The 16,170-nt window shown below is 38.0% G+C and overlaps 1 protein-coding gene across 2 annotated transcripts in view; it reads left to right on the forward strand.

Moving 5' to 3' along the window:
• The window catches only part of LOC131682226 (uncharacterized), a 500,520-nt gene that overhangs the window by 162,321 nt on the left and 322,029 nt on the right, over positions 1-16,170 (forward strand). For both annotated transcript variants that reach the window (XM_058963559.1, XM_058963558.1), the window contains one exon: positions 1,863-4,794. In XM_058963559.1, coding sequence (XP_058819542.1) covers positions 2,263-4,794 — 2,532 coding nt within the window. In that variant the 5' untranslated portion in view covers positions 1,863-2,262. The remainder of the gene's footprint in view (positions 1-1,862; positions 4,795-16,170) is intronic.

Here is a 16,170-nt window from a genome sequence, read left to right on the forward strand (position 1 = left end):
CCTTATCGCGATCGGTCATCATCGGTTTTTGTATTCGGAGTATCGTGACAATTTAGATAGGAACATAAATATTTGACTAATATGCGGGTTCTTGTCCCATGAACTATATCACGAACACGATTTGTCGCTCTATAATGTATTTTTTGTGCTCAGAGCAGTTTTCTTTTTCTGTCGAGACATCACACTGAACCAAATCAAATGAATAACGATGTTATAGGTCCTAATAGTTTTCTTATATCTACTGGTCGTGCCTCTTGCTGGTCGTTAGCAGCTAGACATTTCAAAGAATGGAACAAAAATGATTCCACGAATAATACTCTTTGTTTCGTGAAATAATTCTCGAAAAAATTTCATGACCATGTTGCATGAAATTGAAAATGACCAGGAATATCCTCTAAATAACACAGGCACGCTAGATAGTACTAAGAATCATGAACTAGATTACGAACCCATGAATAATATTTCAAAATTTGCGAAATTTTTCACGTGCATGAATGGTCAGTTGTGACTATTGTACTAGGAATCACGAACCAGTTCACGAATACATGAATCGTTAACTATTTCACGTCTCAAAAAAAAAATATTTCACGAGCACGAAGTCGTGACTTTAAGTTCATGAATGCATGAATAATATCCTATGATTTCGTGAACTATTTCGTGTGGTAAGTTGTGGCTGTTATACTAGGAATCATGAAACTATGACTAGCATACTAGGGAATTCATGAACCAGTTCACGAATACATCAATAATATTTAATGATTTCGTGAATTATTTCACAACCACGAATGATAAGTCGGGACTATTATACAAGAAATCATAAACCACATGAATAATATTAACTATTTCTCGAGTACGAATATTGGATCGTGACTAATATATTAAGAATGGTGAATTAGTTCACAAGAATTGTATAGACTCATGAATAAAATTCCGAGGTTTGTGAAATAGTTTACGAAAAAGCATCCAGATTGTTTCAATTTTGTGAACATATGTTCCTAAATCTATGAATAACATCATAAGTCAACCTTTTATGAATAATGTTCATAAAGTTGTGTACTAGTTCATGTACAGAAAATCGATTTGGTAATGACATGGCTAAAAACATGGCTTTAGTTCACAAAACTAAAACAAGTATTTCCACTAATAAAAGTGTTACACGGGCGTTACAGTAGAGAAATTGAACGTAATTATAAAACCCGTGATTTTTTTTCATGGTTCTGTTTTCGTAACGTAAAAACGTGGATGTTCAAGAATTCATGGCATTTTATTCACGATTTTGGAAAAAAAAATCCATGTGCACATTAGCATACGCGACATACATACGCACACGCGGTCGAACACATTAACGTACAAACGCTCGAGCAATGCGTGTGTGATTCTAACGGGGAGCCCTTCCGAGAACCCAGCTCTACAGCTCCAGTAGGACAACTCTCAAAAAAAATCTGAATTCTGAAATGTTTTAAGTTTTCTTGAGGTTAATTATGAAAATAAACTATTGAAGGCTAGCGAATTAAATTGTTCATATTAACCGTTTCTGCAACACTTGAGAAGTGGACGCAACATAAACCGTTTGATATTCTTGGTCTCAACAGACACCTACCGATGCTGGTGTTTTACTTCACTCAAAAAGCTGAGTTTATTTTCTTTGGTTGCTCAAGAGCTGCTTACAAGGGCTGGCGTGTATTTTTTGGAAACGGAAACTTAATCCCTTGATCCAAAAGGATACAATGACACTCGACTGAGTATTCCAACCACTCTAGCAGTCCCGTATAATTAGTATCATTTTTAATTAAGTGTCACCCCTCTCTGCTGCTGCCGAAAGCTAACATTTTTTTCCTGTTTATTTTCCCACTTTTTTGCAGATTCACTTCAGAGACCATTGCCGAGACAGGAATAATCAAGTGTTGACCCAGACGAGGAACCGTTTCGATGTGGAGCGTAACGAAAAGCAATTGAAAGAAAATTAGAAGAATCTAGCAGTTGTGTTAGTGTATGTGTGTGTGGCGTAGTTCTCCAGCGGATTGAGGGCAAAAATTGGCAATCCAAACATTTGCCTAGAATTGAATTTCCTTTTTTTTGCTGTCCCGGGAAAAAATAACGAAACCGGATCAAACGGATTGTTTCTTCTGTCTACCGTTCGAGAGCGGGTGTGGATGGAATTTGTGCTAGCAAAATAATCGAAGTGAGTGCTGTGTTGGGGAATTTGTTCGTTCGGGTAGTGAAGAACAGTAATTCTCTCGGGAGGATTTGAAGCGAGTGAAAATGGTACTTTTGCTTGTGAAAAGTTGGGTTTGGCTGCTGCTTGCAGTGGCGGCGGCTGCCGAGGAGCTGGGGGGTGTTTATTCAGAGACATCTTCAACGGAGGATGAGTTGTTGGTAGTTGCAACCGTTGGTAGCAGCGTCGCCAGTGCGGTCAGTGAGGACGGAAGTGTGACGGTGAAGCCAGCTAGCACCGATAGAAGTTTTGCAAACACTGTAGCACTAGAAATGTCGGAAAATCCGTCTTCTACGGTTGTCAGTGGGTCGTCGAGTGCCGTTGAAATGAATAATCCCACCGAAGCAACAGAGAGTTTGACGATCGGAATAGGGGTGGAAGAGATTAGCAGTAGCAGCAGTGTATCCAGTTTGTTGGATGATGCTGAGATTGAAAAGAAAGCTGATATTGAGTTGGAGAGTGAAACTCCCGTTATTAGTTTCGGCATTCGGTCGTTCACGGTTGAAGTGGGTACTGGAACTGAACGGTCCAGCGACGAACCGGTACTAGTGAATGCAACCCAACCGGAAAATGCCACTCAACAGAACGGCGAAGGTGCAACCACTCAAGTGATTTCCTCAAGTGAGTCTTCGAGCGTTGTTCAGTCAACGACAGCAACGTCAGCTTCAACTGGTTCCGAGGAGAGCACAACCACAACTGCCGAAGGCAACCACGCGGAAACAACATCTGGCAGGGGGCTTATGCAAGAATTGACAAGCGACGGTGGTCAAACGACGGTTACCATTAACACCAAAGTCCCCGGTGAGAAGCTTATTAATATGGATGATGATTCGAGCGAGGAGCAACATTTGTCCAATGAGATCCGGGTGGAGAAGAAGAACGGTCTCTTTCGAATCAAGATAGCTGAAATCACGACAGACGAGTTCGATAATGGATTGCACGAGACTGACAACGAGAATATGCTGATGCCAGCAGGCGTTGTCGCGCCTAAATCGGTCTATCCTAGTAAGATTAATATAGACGATTTTTATCCTTCCAAGTTGGAAGATTTCAAGCCTCCGGCTGGAGTGAACGGAATAAAGCATGAAGCAAATGTGGGGGAGAAACTGCTGAGAGAAAAGGCAATTCTGCGAAACGAGGATAATGAGAAACTTTTCGAATCAACAATCATGAAACCTTCGGAAGTTTTGTCGATAATTGACGACAAAATTGACAGTTCAGATGAGAATCGCAACGAAAACGAGAAAAAAGGGCAAGACTCCGGAGATATCTCTACCACCAAGATTGAGATTGAGCTAATTGATGATACCTCAGAAACATCAACCAATGATGAGGGAAAATCTCCCATTGATAATATTACCGAGAAGCTGGAGGAGAACGATGAAGTAATTAGTCGGATTGAGGAGAATTTCAAAGGGTACAGAACTTTTGATGTACCCGAAGAGGCGGATCTGGAAGAGCCAACGGAGGGAAAACAGGACGATGAAGTAATAACGATTGCTATTTCTTCAGTGACATTTTCATCATCTCAACAGCTGTCCACGCTGGCTCCCCCCACATCGTCGCCCATATCCGGTACTACAACTCAGTTCCCGCCGACCACCGAAGAAGAAATACCAATTGCTGTCAGTGGCAGTGACATTGTGAAAGATAATTACGGCAATCTATTCATCCCCAGACGGGTAAAAAAGAATGACCCAACCTCTTCGAAAATAAACGTCTTTAACTCGGCCCCACTCAAGAAGATTGATTTTGCCAATACAAAGTTCAACACCGACAACAGTGGTTCCCCACATGATCCAAACGATGCGGGAAAGAAAGACAAACCCGAATTCTCAACCACCAAGTTTTACAACAGTAAGGAACTGTACAGCGAGCTCCATCATCAGGTCATGAACGACAGCGACCATCGCCGTGGCGACCGAATCTCACAAATTCCTAAGAAAACCACAGCCATCGTTTCCGAAAAGGACATCCTAACGGCGAAAACTCTATTCAAACCAATTCAATCAACGGTAACTGCCAAAAAGATGCCAACAAAATCACTCAAACCCACTACAATCCCCGCTCGGGTCGAATCAATCATCAAAAATCAACTTCTAAAGACAAACTTCATTCCACGCGAGAATTCTTTGTCCACCGTGGTGCCTACCCCACTCAAATCACGATCTCCGGCACCCGGTGAAAGTACCTCCGTCAACCGACCGAACAATAACAGTCACAAACCGGCTTCACCTGCGTCAGACCACCCGCAGGACCAGCAGAAGAAAATAAAGTCACTTGGAGCGGCTGCTTCCGCCATCATCGCTGCCACCTCAAAGTTGACCAAAAACAATAAGGCAGCTGCGGCACTGGCAGCGTTGAATCGCATTACACCTGACCCGCAGCATCATCAGCAAGCCAAACCGCAGCCACCGACCCCACATTCTAGTGAAAATTTAATTACAAGGCCGGTCATCACGCCTCTGTCCCGCTTGCAGGAGAAAATCAACACACTGGACTGTGACATCCAGCCGCTGTCACCCGACTCGAGCATTTGGCGAGGCAACGAGACTCACGAGCTAGAACTGCCCATCATGGTAAGTCCGGTGATGAATTTTCCCTTTTTCCCCCCTTCTCTGTAGCATCCCATAGCAGCAGGGTGGTCTGCAAACCGCGAAGCCTTGCAATTTATATGAAGCTTCCGTTGTGGAACCACCCGATTAAGAGGTGAATCAAAGGATTTTCCATTTTCTGCCTTGTCGAAGCGCCCTCCTGCGGTGCGGATCCGGGGTACATGTATTTCCTTGTATGACGACTATGACGATACTCTACGGCCATGGGCAACCAACCACCAGCAATACAATAGCGGATATGCATGCATTTGTTGTAAATAATAATTATGAGGATTATGATGACACCAAACTAAAAGGTGACGGAAGCTGCAATCGTGCACGGATTAGGTCCCGTGTGTGGATGTTGGGTCTATTGTGGGAATGTTGTGGAAATAACAGAGAAATTGTTGCTTCATGTGATGCACAGGAAAGCTTTGGTGGGCATCTAGTGCCACTGATAGATGCAGTGACGATGTTTATGTTTCCTACTAGCGTTGCTTCTTCCACTCGAGGAGTGGGAAGGGATGTTTTGCTATTGCATTGACAACACAACCGATAACTTCTTGGACATATTTAAAATATAATGGAAGTAAGATCCCGAGAAAGATTTTGTATTACACTTTAAATTTGTTTTAAATAGGGATATTTTATTTGAAATCATCATAAAGTGGCATTTAAGACTATCATCAAAACTAGGAATACTGTTCGGTATTACGAAGAGTTCAAATTTTAATAAGACTAATTCTGTTTATGGACTAGGGATACATTTGACATTTATTTTTAAGAAGAATAAAAGATTAACTGAATTTTGTAAAACCTTAGGGGATCAATTTTCAGACTATTTATACACTAGGAATGTATTGCGATATACAAAGAGATTATTTTATTATGACTTAGGAAAACAAACAAAAATTCAACAAGATGTTTTTCGGGTTGATTGAGGTTCTAATAGGCTTGTGAGAGATTTACAGTGAATTCCAACATTGAAATAACAACAGTAGTAGGGATATGGGAGCGAAGGCGGTATCAGGAATAAGAATATATTTACACTCGAACCTCCATTTGCAAACTAGATCGGGGCTTAGCTCGTAAAAAAAATTCATTATTTGGGGTATAGTTCGCAAAAAAGTTCATTTACATTTTTATTTCAATCCGTTTTGTCAAAGCAGTTCACAAAATTTAATGACTATAACATAACAATATGGATATTTTTATTACGGACTGGGCGGGTAGATGATGGAAATGGATGTTTGGCACCATTTTGAGATTCAATGTGGAGACTTCCGGTTTAGCAATAGTCTCGATAACCTTAACATTATGGGTAATATTGTATGTAGCCAGACGAGTGAATGATGAATATGGGTATTAGGAACTGTAACGAGGTATCATTGTATTGCACCCTACAATGATACAATGACGTTTGGCATAAATGCGTTAGGCATAAGTACGTTAGGCATAATGGACGATTGGCATAATGTACGTTAGGCATTATGGACGATAGGTATAATTCACAAAGATATAAAAATAATCGCAATCTTTATTATACAGATTTCAACCTTACGCTTTTTTCGGGTTAGAAAAAATTACGCTTTGCTATACCATCAGGAATCAGTAACGTCTGGCTCAAATGGCACGTTCCCCATGTTGATCGGAGATTTGTGCCTTGCCAAGAATCGTCTTTTCATCATTTTACTGATGGGAAGGATTGAGGAAGTGGTAATGTTAGGGGTAAGGAAAATAACGACACAGAACAATTAAAACAGAGCATTCTGCACCCCCGGATGGATGCTGAACGATCTGCAGGTGCTACAATAGCAGGAAGAAAGCTTCCAACCCCCGGAGGAATTTTGAATTTTTATTTAAGCAATGATATATCAACACCCCCGAGGGAATATTGAGATAACAGAACGACAACACACCCGAAGAGACATTGTCATTCAAATACGGCTAAAACTATAGCTTTTGACCACACAGGGATAGGAACAATAGCATACCCTTAAATTTCAGCTCTCTGTACATAGGATCATCTATGTATGGAGAACCAAAAATCCGTATACGTAATTGCATTATGGGGTTATATACAAAGTTGGGGTGAAAAAGTGAGCTATGTTCGTATTTTTTATTTAAAGTGCTTTATGAAGTTTTTTTTTGGAAAAAGCAAAATACAGTTGGTAGTGCAATCGAAGTTCAAAAAAATAAGTTGAATCAAAAAAAAAATTGAAGATTGGCGGAGTTATGGCCGAGTTTTGCCTTTCTCATAAAGAATATGCAATCACTCTGAAAACCGACTTTTTAACCGAGGCCCGGAGGGCCGAGTCTCATATGCCATTCGACTCAGTTGGTCGAAATTAACAAAGGTCTGTATGTGTGTGTGTGTTTCAAATCTCACTCACTTTTCTCAGAGATGGCTGAACCGAATCGCTCAAACTTGATTTCACATGAAAGGTATAACGCTCCCATAAGCTGCTATTGAATTTTTTGTCGATCGGACTTCTGGTTCCGGAGTTACGGGTTGAAGAGTGCGGTCACCCATCAAATTCCCATATGAAATGGTAACACCATGATGTCCAAATGGTGTAATACATATCAAAAAGGGTGCAAAATAACTCGGATTTGCCGGTCTAGATCACTAATTGTCATTCTAAGCAGCTTTGACCACATTGGCCACCTATGTCGGTTCTTGATGCCGGTGCTTTCCAAGTTCGTAAGTTAATCTCACACCTTTTTCTCAGAGAACTCTTGACAGATTTTTGGTTTCAAATGAAAGATACAATACTCCCATGGACTGTTATTGAATTTCATTCGTATCTGACAATTGGTTCCGGAGTTAAAGGTTGTTGATTGCGAACACATAGGAATTTCCCATATAGACCGGTACAATCGTAATACTTCAAAGGTTAAAAATCCATTTCTATTTGCATGTCTAGATAAAATAATTTCTATTTACCAGACTGGATCACTGATGGCCAATCAAAGATGCTTTGAATATAATGTCCACTATCGACAATTCCGGAATTTTCGGGTTCTGGGCGTATTCTAGAATTAGTCACATCGGTTACTCGGTGATGACTGAACCGATTTTCATAATTCAAATCTCAAATGGTGGGTATAATATGCGGTTGGGTGTTGCATACCCCATCAGCCCCTCTCAGCTTCCCCTCACACCATCTCTTTCTACATCAAATCCCCCTCCCTCCCCTTTGACCTACATTCTCTTCATCCGCCATATACATTTTTTAAGAATTTCGTCCCATAGCCATATATTATAAGTGAATTTGGAGTTGCTCAGCTCAAATTTGATATCGAAAAGATCAGATCAATTCATCTTATAGTGATAAATTGATTTTGTCACACATTTTATGATATAAGTTTTGCCAATAGTTGATAATGAATACGAATGAGAACATAAATAAACTTTCCGATTTCATTATCGTCAATTCGGTTCTTGCGGTTTAGATTTCACCGTATTTTAGTGAACTGTAACTTTTTTTTACTCCAAATTTTATATTATATGAGAGAATCTATCGACATTCTTACTATAATTTTTAGCTATCAACTCGGTATCGTTGTTGGTTTTAATCGACAATTTTATTAATTGTGTGTTTAGGCTAGCCTCAATTCGGTTGATTTCTTGGCTGTATGTTCGATTTAGGTACAAGTGTACCTCGATAGTACGTACATCTTCGCTTCGTTTAGCGTACGTACTATCGAATCACAAAAATAAAATTCAAAATATTACTTATTATGTTCAATATTCAACGAAACTTCACAAAAATTATATTAATCACTAAATTCATCACCCTATTAGTGATAAACTGTCCTATGACCAAGTACTCAATCTTTAATGTTATGGTTTCCATCAACCAGGATGGTTGAAAATGGAGTGTAATAACATTTCCATATTCCCGTAAGTTCCTTTGAAATTGGCAGCATTGTCTTGAGCATTTCGGCAAATTTATTAGGAATTTTGTAGAATTTTATTTAACACTTCTTTTAAATTCTAGGGCTATCCTGAATCTCTGAAATTCATAAGACTTGCTTGAAATTCATAAATAAATTCCTGAGGTTTTTTTTTAATTTTTTGATATGCCTGAAGCAGAAGGAATTATTTTTTGTATATTTGATTCGTGTAATAATAACAGTACAATTTTTCAAACTGTGGGAACGAACCGAAATTTGGTGGGTTAAAAAACAGAAGTTCCCGTTTTGATAACTATTCTTCTCAGATACATACAGAATTTCAGATTGGTTTTTATACCTTTCAGTTTTGGTCGTTAATGAACTTGAAAAAACCCTGAAAACAGATATTTAAATACATTTGCAAACGAGATATGATTTTACTTTAAAACAATGTCGGCATATAAACTAAAAGGTATAATAACCAAAGTTTTTGACTTCATAAGATAGGTTTTACTGAGCTGGGAAATATTTCTTGAACCACGCCGATACTGCCCATATATGCATAAGAGTCCCATATTGAAAAACAGTAAGCCGAGAAAAACGCTGTTCAAGATTTATATTTTTCATTGAGCCTTATGGATGGGAAAACCATGTTGTGATATTTTTTTCGATATTTTCTGAACAAACCTGGTAATCTTATTTGTGCAATATGATTCAGTGGTGATACAGAATACAATCTAACAGATATCTCATTTTCGACATAAGTCCATATGGGACTCTTATTTTTTCTACTTATTTTTTCAGCTCTTTAAGTACTACCAGCAGCCTCCATCGAAGTCGCTAGTCTTGCGAATCTCGCCCATTCCATTCTAAACATCGTATCTCCTAGAATATATGAGACTCAGCACTCAAATTTTTTGTACATAATGTTTGCAGATCGCTCATCAAAAATCGTTTTATCACCGCTCTAGATATTAACCTTCAAAATTCACCTTCAAATAGGGAAAGTTATGAAAATTTAGAGCCCTAGTACTCCAGACGCATTTCTACTACTTATGCGCAAATTGATAAGTATTGATGCCTTGTTAACTTAGTGTTGACCATCAGAGATAGTACTTGATCAGCCTTTAACTTCGCAAATTCTGTAGCATAAGCACTCAAGTTAACTAGCAGAATTTTCATAATAACTTGCATCAACTTTAGACAATTCTAATACAGTGAAGATCCGTTTTCAATAGCCCTTTGGTGAGTTTTAGGCTGTTAAAACGGTAATATTGACAAAATCGGGACATATATTTTTCTTTCTTTTTAACAAACCGAAGCTCTTAAAATATTCTTCTTTAGTCCCTAGATATAGCTTCATAACCTTTTCCGATTATTTAGTATAAATTTCGCTTAATAGAGTCAGACAGCGCAAAATTAAAATTAAAATTTGGATTTTTTCATATTAGGGATCTCTAAGATAAGACAAATATGCTCAAGAAAAAATTTACTTGAATTCGACTTGGTTCGTCTGCTAGAGCTCATCAAACTACCAACTACTTTTCATATGAGGCTGACAAAATCGTGGGCTGATAAAAGCGGGTCTTCACTATACTCTATCAATCGTACAATGTAACCCAAGTAGCACACTTTGTTGGTATAAAGTATTCTTATCTGGATGTGGAACAAAGAATTTTATTTTGAATAGGGTGATGAGCCCATTTGCGCCATGTTTCTATTATCACCCTACCCATTTGAAGCCGTTGGTTAGAGCAGTGTCTGCCATCTTTGTTCAACGCATTGAGTCAAATGGTAGCGCAACAATAGGGGCACTCGGTTCGAGTTTTCGTTGCGCTCAAACTCAAGAATTTTACTGTTTTCAGCGCATTTATGTTATTATATTGCTTCTTTACAACGAAGCAAAGCTATTGATATCAATTTTTACGCATTTTATTGGTTGTAGGATGAGAAATTAACAAATAAGTGAGGCACCTTGCTTAGTATGGTGAAAATAGGCACTTCATCCTACCTAAATCACTACCTACCGTACGACCCAAAAAGCGCACGTTGAGGTGCGATATAGAACAAGTTTTGTCTTCAATATATTCTTATGCAGTAACAATATACTCGACTAAACACTTGCCCAGGATGTTTGACAAGCAGTATTATTTACAATCCAAAAGTTGCGGAATAGAACATGTTAACACGGCAATGGCAGAAAGTTTACTACAAAAACAAATTGAACACGATTTCATAGAAACATGTTCTGGCTAAGTTTATTTACAAATGATAGTCGAATTAAAAAAAGATTAATCCCGCCATCGAATCCATATTGAATATGGAACTCAAGAAAATATATTTCATATTATGCAATCAACATGGTTTCAGTAGAGGGAAAATACTAAACGAAGTGTATGTTTACTGTGAAACATGGAAATTTACTTCCAATATTTAAACGCGCCTCTGAAAATAGCAGTTTTTGTAGAATTATAAAAGTTATTCCAATAATTATATTTTAACTACGCACCAGTGAATGCACCAAAATGTAAAACACGTAATTAAATTTCCATTCCTAAAACACATACCAGAAATTCATGCTAAAAATTCAATGTAATGAATTGAAAACAATTATAAATGTTTTGATAGCTTTTTTCCTATATTTTGAACATGACCGGGGAAGCATCGGTACAAATGACACTTGTTGTGTGTGTATCACTGTAGAACATCGTAGGGACTTGACACACTATTTTGTTTATTACTCAATATACATATAATTATCACTGCATCAATTGATTTCAATAGTTTTGCTAAGTCCTCGTGATACAATTTCATAATAAAAATCGGCTGAAAACGGACAAATATGCGCGGTTGAGCGAAACGAAATATCGAATCGAGCGATATGGTTTTCATACACAAGTTTTAGATTACTTATGTGGAACATGAGTAGTTCTTATGTTGATCATTATGTTCTTATTAGGCATTCCATGAAACGTTACTGATTAGCTGATATTTTTGTTTATCTCTTCTGACGTTTATCAGTGGGACTTGTTCAGGTCGGCGTCCGATCAAATTGACGTTTCGAGCTAACATCAAATGAATAGGATCAACGACATTCGGTGGATACATTTTTCTGTTTGCGTAATCTTTCAAAACACAGGAAAACCAGTAGAGTGAAACAAATAGGTTGTGAAACCCCTCTGTGAAATGTCAAACACCCGGCTCGTGAAATGCCTGATTGTGATATCACTGTAGACCGTCGTACAGACTCGCAAGAGCGATGCACTATATTATTTTGTTTATTACTTACCATACAATTGGTTACCAGCGCGGCAAATGGTATTAAAAGTTTTGCTCTATCCTTGTAAGCAATGCAAAGAAAAAAAACTAGGGCGAAAATCGAGAAATACTCGCACTTATGCGAAGCAAAGTTTCGAATCGAGTGCTATAATTTTTATAACAAGTTTTTGTATTCTTATGTAGAACAAGTGGTTGTTCTTATGATGTTCAATATGTTCCTAGGCAGAAATAAAATTATTCTGAGATCGCAGTAAAACATCGTTGGCACCTGAAAGAACGACGCACTATTTTGTTTATTACTCGGCCTCTAGCAGGGATGCCAGTTAATATTTTGTGAAATGTGGCACCGCCTATGTAAAATTCTGTGAAAATCTGTATTAAGAAAAGCGTACAAGTTAGTTTCAAAACAAGAAGTGGCAATTCGTTTTAGTTTTTGCGCGAGATAAAAGTTGAGAAATGCCTATGCATTATAACAGAAAACTGGAAATTTGTACATTAAACAGAAAACTGTGGAAGTCTCTGCAGTTTTAGAAATCTGTGCAGCATATTGAAAATGTGTACATCTGGCATCTCTAGCCTCCAGTCAATTACCAGCGCAATAAATGGCAAGTGTAATAAATAAAATTGAACTGAGAAATGTTAAATATTCGCATGTGAAACGAAATCTCTAATCAAGCGCAACAGTTTTCAATCACAAGTTACAGATTACTTGGTTGTAATATGTGTTCAATATGTTCTTATGTAGTATCGTTGGACGAAATCACTTGATCCGTACGTTCTACAAGCTGTAAAATAAACTCATAAAAAACTTATGAATCAAATGAAAAAAATGGTACCAGCGTAACTTGTTTTTTAAAGATTATTGTGGTATCACTGTGGAACATAATATTGATTTGTTTCAGATTCCTTGACAAATACCGCAGTAGGACAAATACTTGTTGTATCTTATTTGTCTGAAACATTTCGAACTTGTTAAACATAAAAACCGCATATAAGCCTTCTACAAAACATCTTTCGCTAATTTTAATTTGTTCACGTTTTAATTGCTACTTGGAAATGGTACTACAACATGACAACAATGTTCCATAAATACCTTCCCGTCTCATTGCGACTGTACACTCCGCAAAAATATTCTTTGTCACACACGTCCATAGCGAACTAGTCCATTGTTCACATTGTTCTTTCAAATTGATGTTCTTTGGGTGTTTCAAACAACTCGAATAAATAAAAATCGTATTCGATTTTGTTCTGCTTGCTTTCGTCCATTTCTAGGCAGCCGGTTTATAAAAGGAGCAAATGAGTTATTTTAACTCTTCAATCTTTTCCTAATACACTAGTTAAAACATTATTATTACTTGTATGGACTTGTCAGCTTTCAGATTCGTCCAAATCTGAAAAAATTAGATCCGCTCAGATTTTGATATAAATATGTTAGTTAATTGTCAGCTAATATTTTTTGCTGAATTAATTCTATCAATGTTAGAAGTATTATTCGAACAGCATCATCTTGAATATAGCCAAACATGCTTACCATGTTCTTGAAAAAATATTTACACAGCTAAACTAAAATGATGAGCAGTCAACCGTTTGGCGAAGCTACAACCTGAACAAAGATTTCACGAACAGTACTACTTTCATTAGTTGATACCTCAAATCAATCGACCTATCAAATACGTCATTACGAAACAAATCTACTCTGCAATGCAGATATGAAATTAGTTTGGTTTGGAAATATAAATGATTTTTGGCTTTCTTATATACATATTAGGAAATCACTTCAAAAATCGACCTGCCATTTGAGTCCCACAGGGCCACATACTATTCGATTCAAATCGTCGAGGCAGCAAAATGTCTGTGGGTGCATGTGTGTATCAAATAAAGCCGCTCAATTTTCTCAGAGATGGCTGAACCGATTTGCACAAACTTAGTGTCAAATGAACGGTTCTAACGCTCCCACAAGCTGCTATTGTATTTTTTGTTGATCCTACTTCCGATTCCGGAATTATGGACTGAAGACTGCAGCCACATAGCAAATTCCTATATAAACTTGCAACATGAAGATGTCCAAATGATGCAATACATATTGAAACCGATTTAACATTACTTGGACTAGTGGGCCTAGATCCCTAAAGACCAATCAAAGCAGTTTTGGCCATATTGGCCACCATTTAGGGGGGGGGGGGTGGAGATTGCGTAGTTGGTAAATCGATTGCCTTGTACCCAGCTCACCTGGGTTCAATTCCCAACCCCGCACATAGGGTTAGAGATTACTCTAAAGAGATTTCTCCAACCCGACAAAAAGGCGAATGACCCTAAGGTTAAAACCTTTATAATAAAAAAAAATATAAAAATATATTGGCCACCTATGACGGTTCTTGATACTCTCGGGTAACTATCAAAGTTCGTATGATAATATCACACCTATTTCTCAGCAAATTCTTAACTGATTTTTACAAACTTGATTTCAAATGATAAATACAATACACCTATTGACCGCTATTGAATTTCATTCAGATCTGACTTTTGATTCCGGAATTACTACGGTTACATAGGAATTTAAACGGAACTAAGGTACCGGGCATATTCCAGAATTAAAGTCACATCAGATTCGGTGATGACTGAATTCATTTTCACCAACTAGGCCTCTCTCACATCCTCTTTTACAGGTATAATCCCTTTCCCCTCCCACTGCATTCTAAAATATGTTATACGAAGACAACATTTAATTCATGCTGATTTATCCACTTAAATATTATATTTTTTGTTCCAAGGACGTCATCGTCGAAATGTAGCTCATCAGGTTCGTGGCACTCGTGCCCTTGTAAATATGTGCAAAGTGTAATAAGATTGTAATAGACATTTTATCAAATATATTGAATATAACTTGCTATTGGATAAATGAGAAAGGCACAATTACACCATTAGGTGGATTAAAACAGGTTTTTTGACAGAGGTTTTCGGTGAACGCTCTCCAAGCCGAACCGCTCAACTGAAATCGAAAAAGTAAAAGTAAAGTAAAGTATTGAACAAAAATGTATTGTAGAATATTTGATTGGATAGGGTTCCCAAAAAAAAATTTCCTAAAAAAACGTTTTAATCAAAAGGTTGAGTTTTGTGGTGTTCAAAATTTTGCTTTGCGTTGCGTTGCGTTGTGACGATGATTTTGGCGGATTGCACACTGACTTCATCATGTTTGACTGCTGATTATCTAATGAGAGTTGCTTAGGAAATGGTAAGTAGGAATTCATACCAATTCGACCCATATTAAAACCTCAACAGCATGATAGCCATCATTGCCGGCCGCCCCCATCTCCATCGTTCATGAGGAAGGATAAAGGATAAGGTAAACAGGAAGTGTTGATGCTCCACCTACTTAACGGAAGGACGACGATTCATCAGACTCTTCCATAGGTGTCGCGGAGTTGGTAGTTTGGAAGGGTATCAGGTCTGGGATTCGCTCCAAGCAAGCGATGCGACCTGTAAAGCATATTTTATTACGTAGTTGTTTAGTTAGTCTTCGAGTGAACGATCACTCGAAGAAGAGATCTTGTTTAGTTTTTGGTTTTTTTTTAAACTCTGGGCAGCCGGCTACCGAGAGTATACTATGTTCCCTAAACAAAAGCAATTTGAACTCCACTCAGCCGACCGTGGGAGTATTGCCTAGAAAAGCTAATCTTATCTTCGTAATGGGCCGGATCACTATTTATTGCAACAGTATTTGGACAGAATTCGCTACTTCTTCTCTACGATATATTTATTGGCTTGAAAACTACCGAGTGACACATTATACAGGCTAGAGTGACAAGCTAGAGTGACACATTATACAGGCAAAAATAGCGCGAGATGTTATAAATCAAGGAAAGTATTTCTTATTTTCCATATCAGATTTGTGGAATACAAGTATACGAGCGATAATAACGAACACTGAAGGGAAATATAAAGGATTGTTAACCTGATGCACGGGCTTGTTAGCAATAACGGAGCTTGAAATTAGGCTCATAAAACAGACGCGGCGAATTTTCAATACGTATTGACCCGTGATCATAGATACTAGTCAAATTATTCGTATTGGGGCTAATTTCCGATCAACTATTCATTTTTACGGCAATGTTTTCTCGACTAGATCTGTTCGCACCCTCTCATTCTGCTACTATCGGCAGAAGGCTGATAGCACCCAGTCGT

Source organism: Topomyia yanbarensis, chromosome 2 (assembly GCF_030247195.1).
Source record: "Topomyia yanbarensis strain Yona2022 chromosome 2, ASM3024719v1, whole genome shotgun sequence".
Lineage (NCBI taxonomy): Eukaryota > Metazoa > Arthropoda > Insecta > Diptera > Culicidae > Topomyia > Topomyia yanbarensis.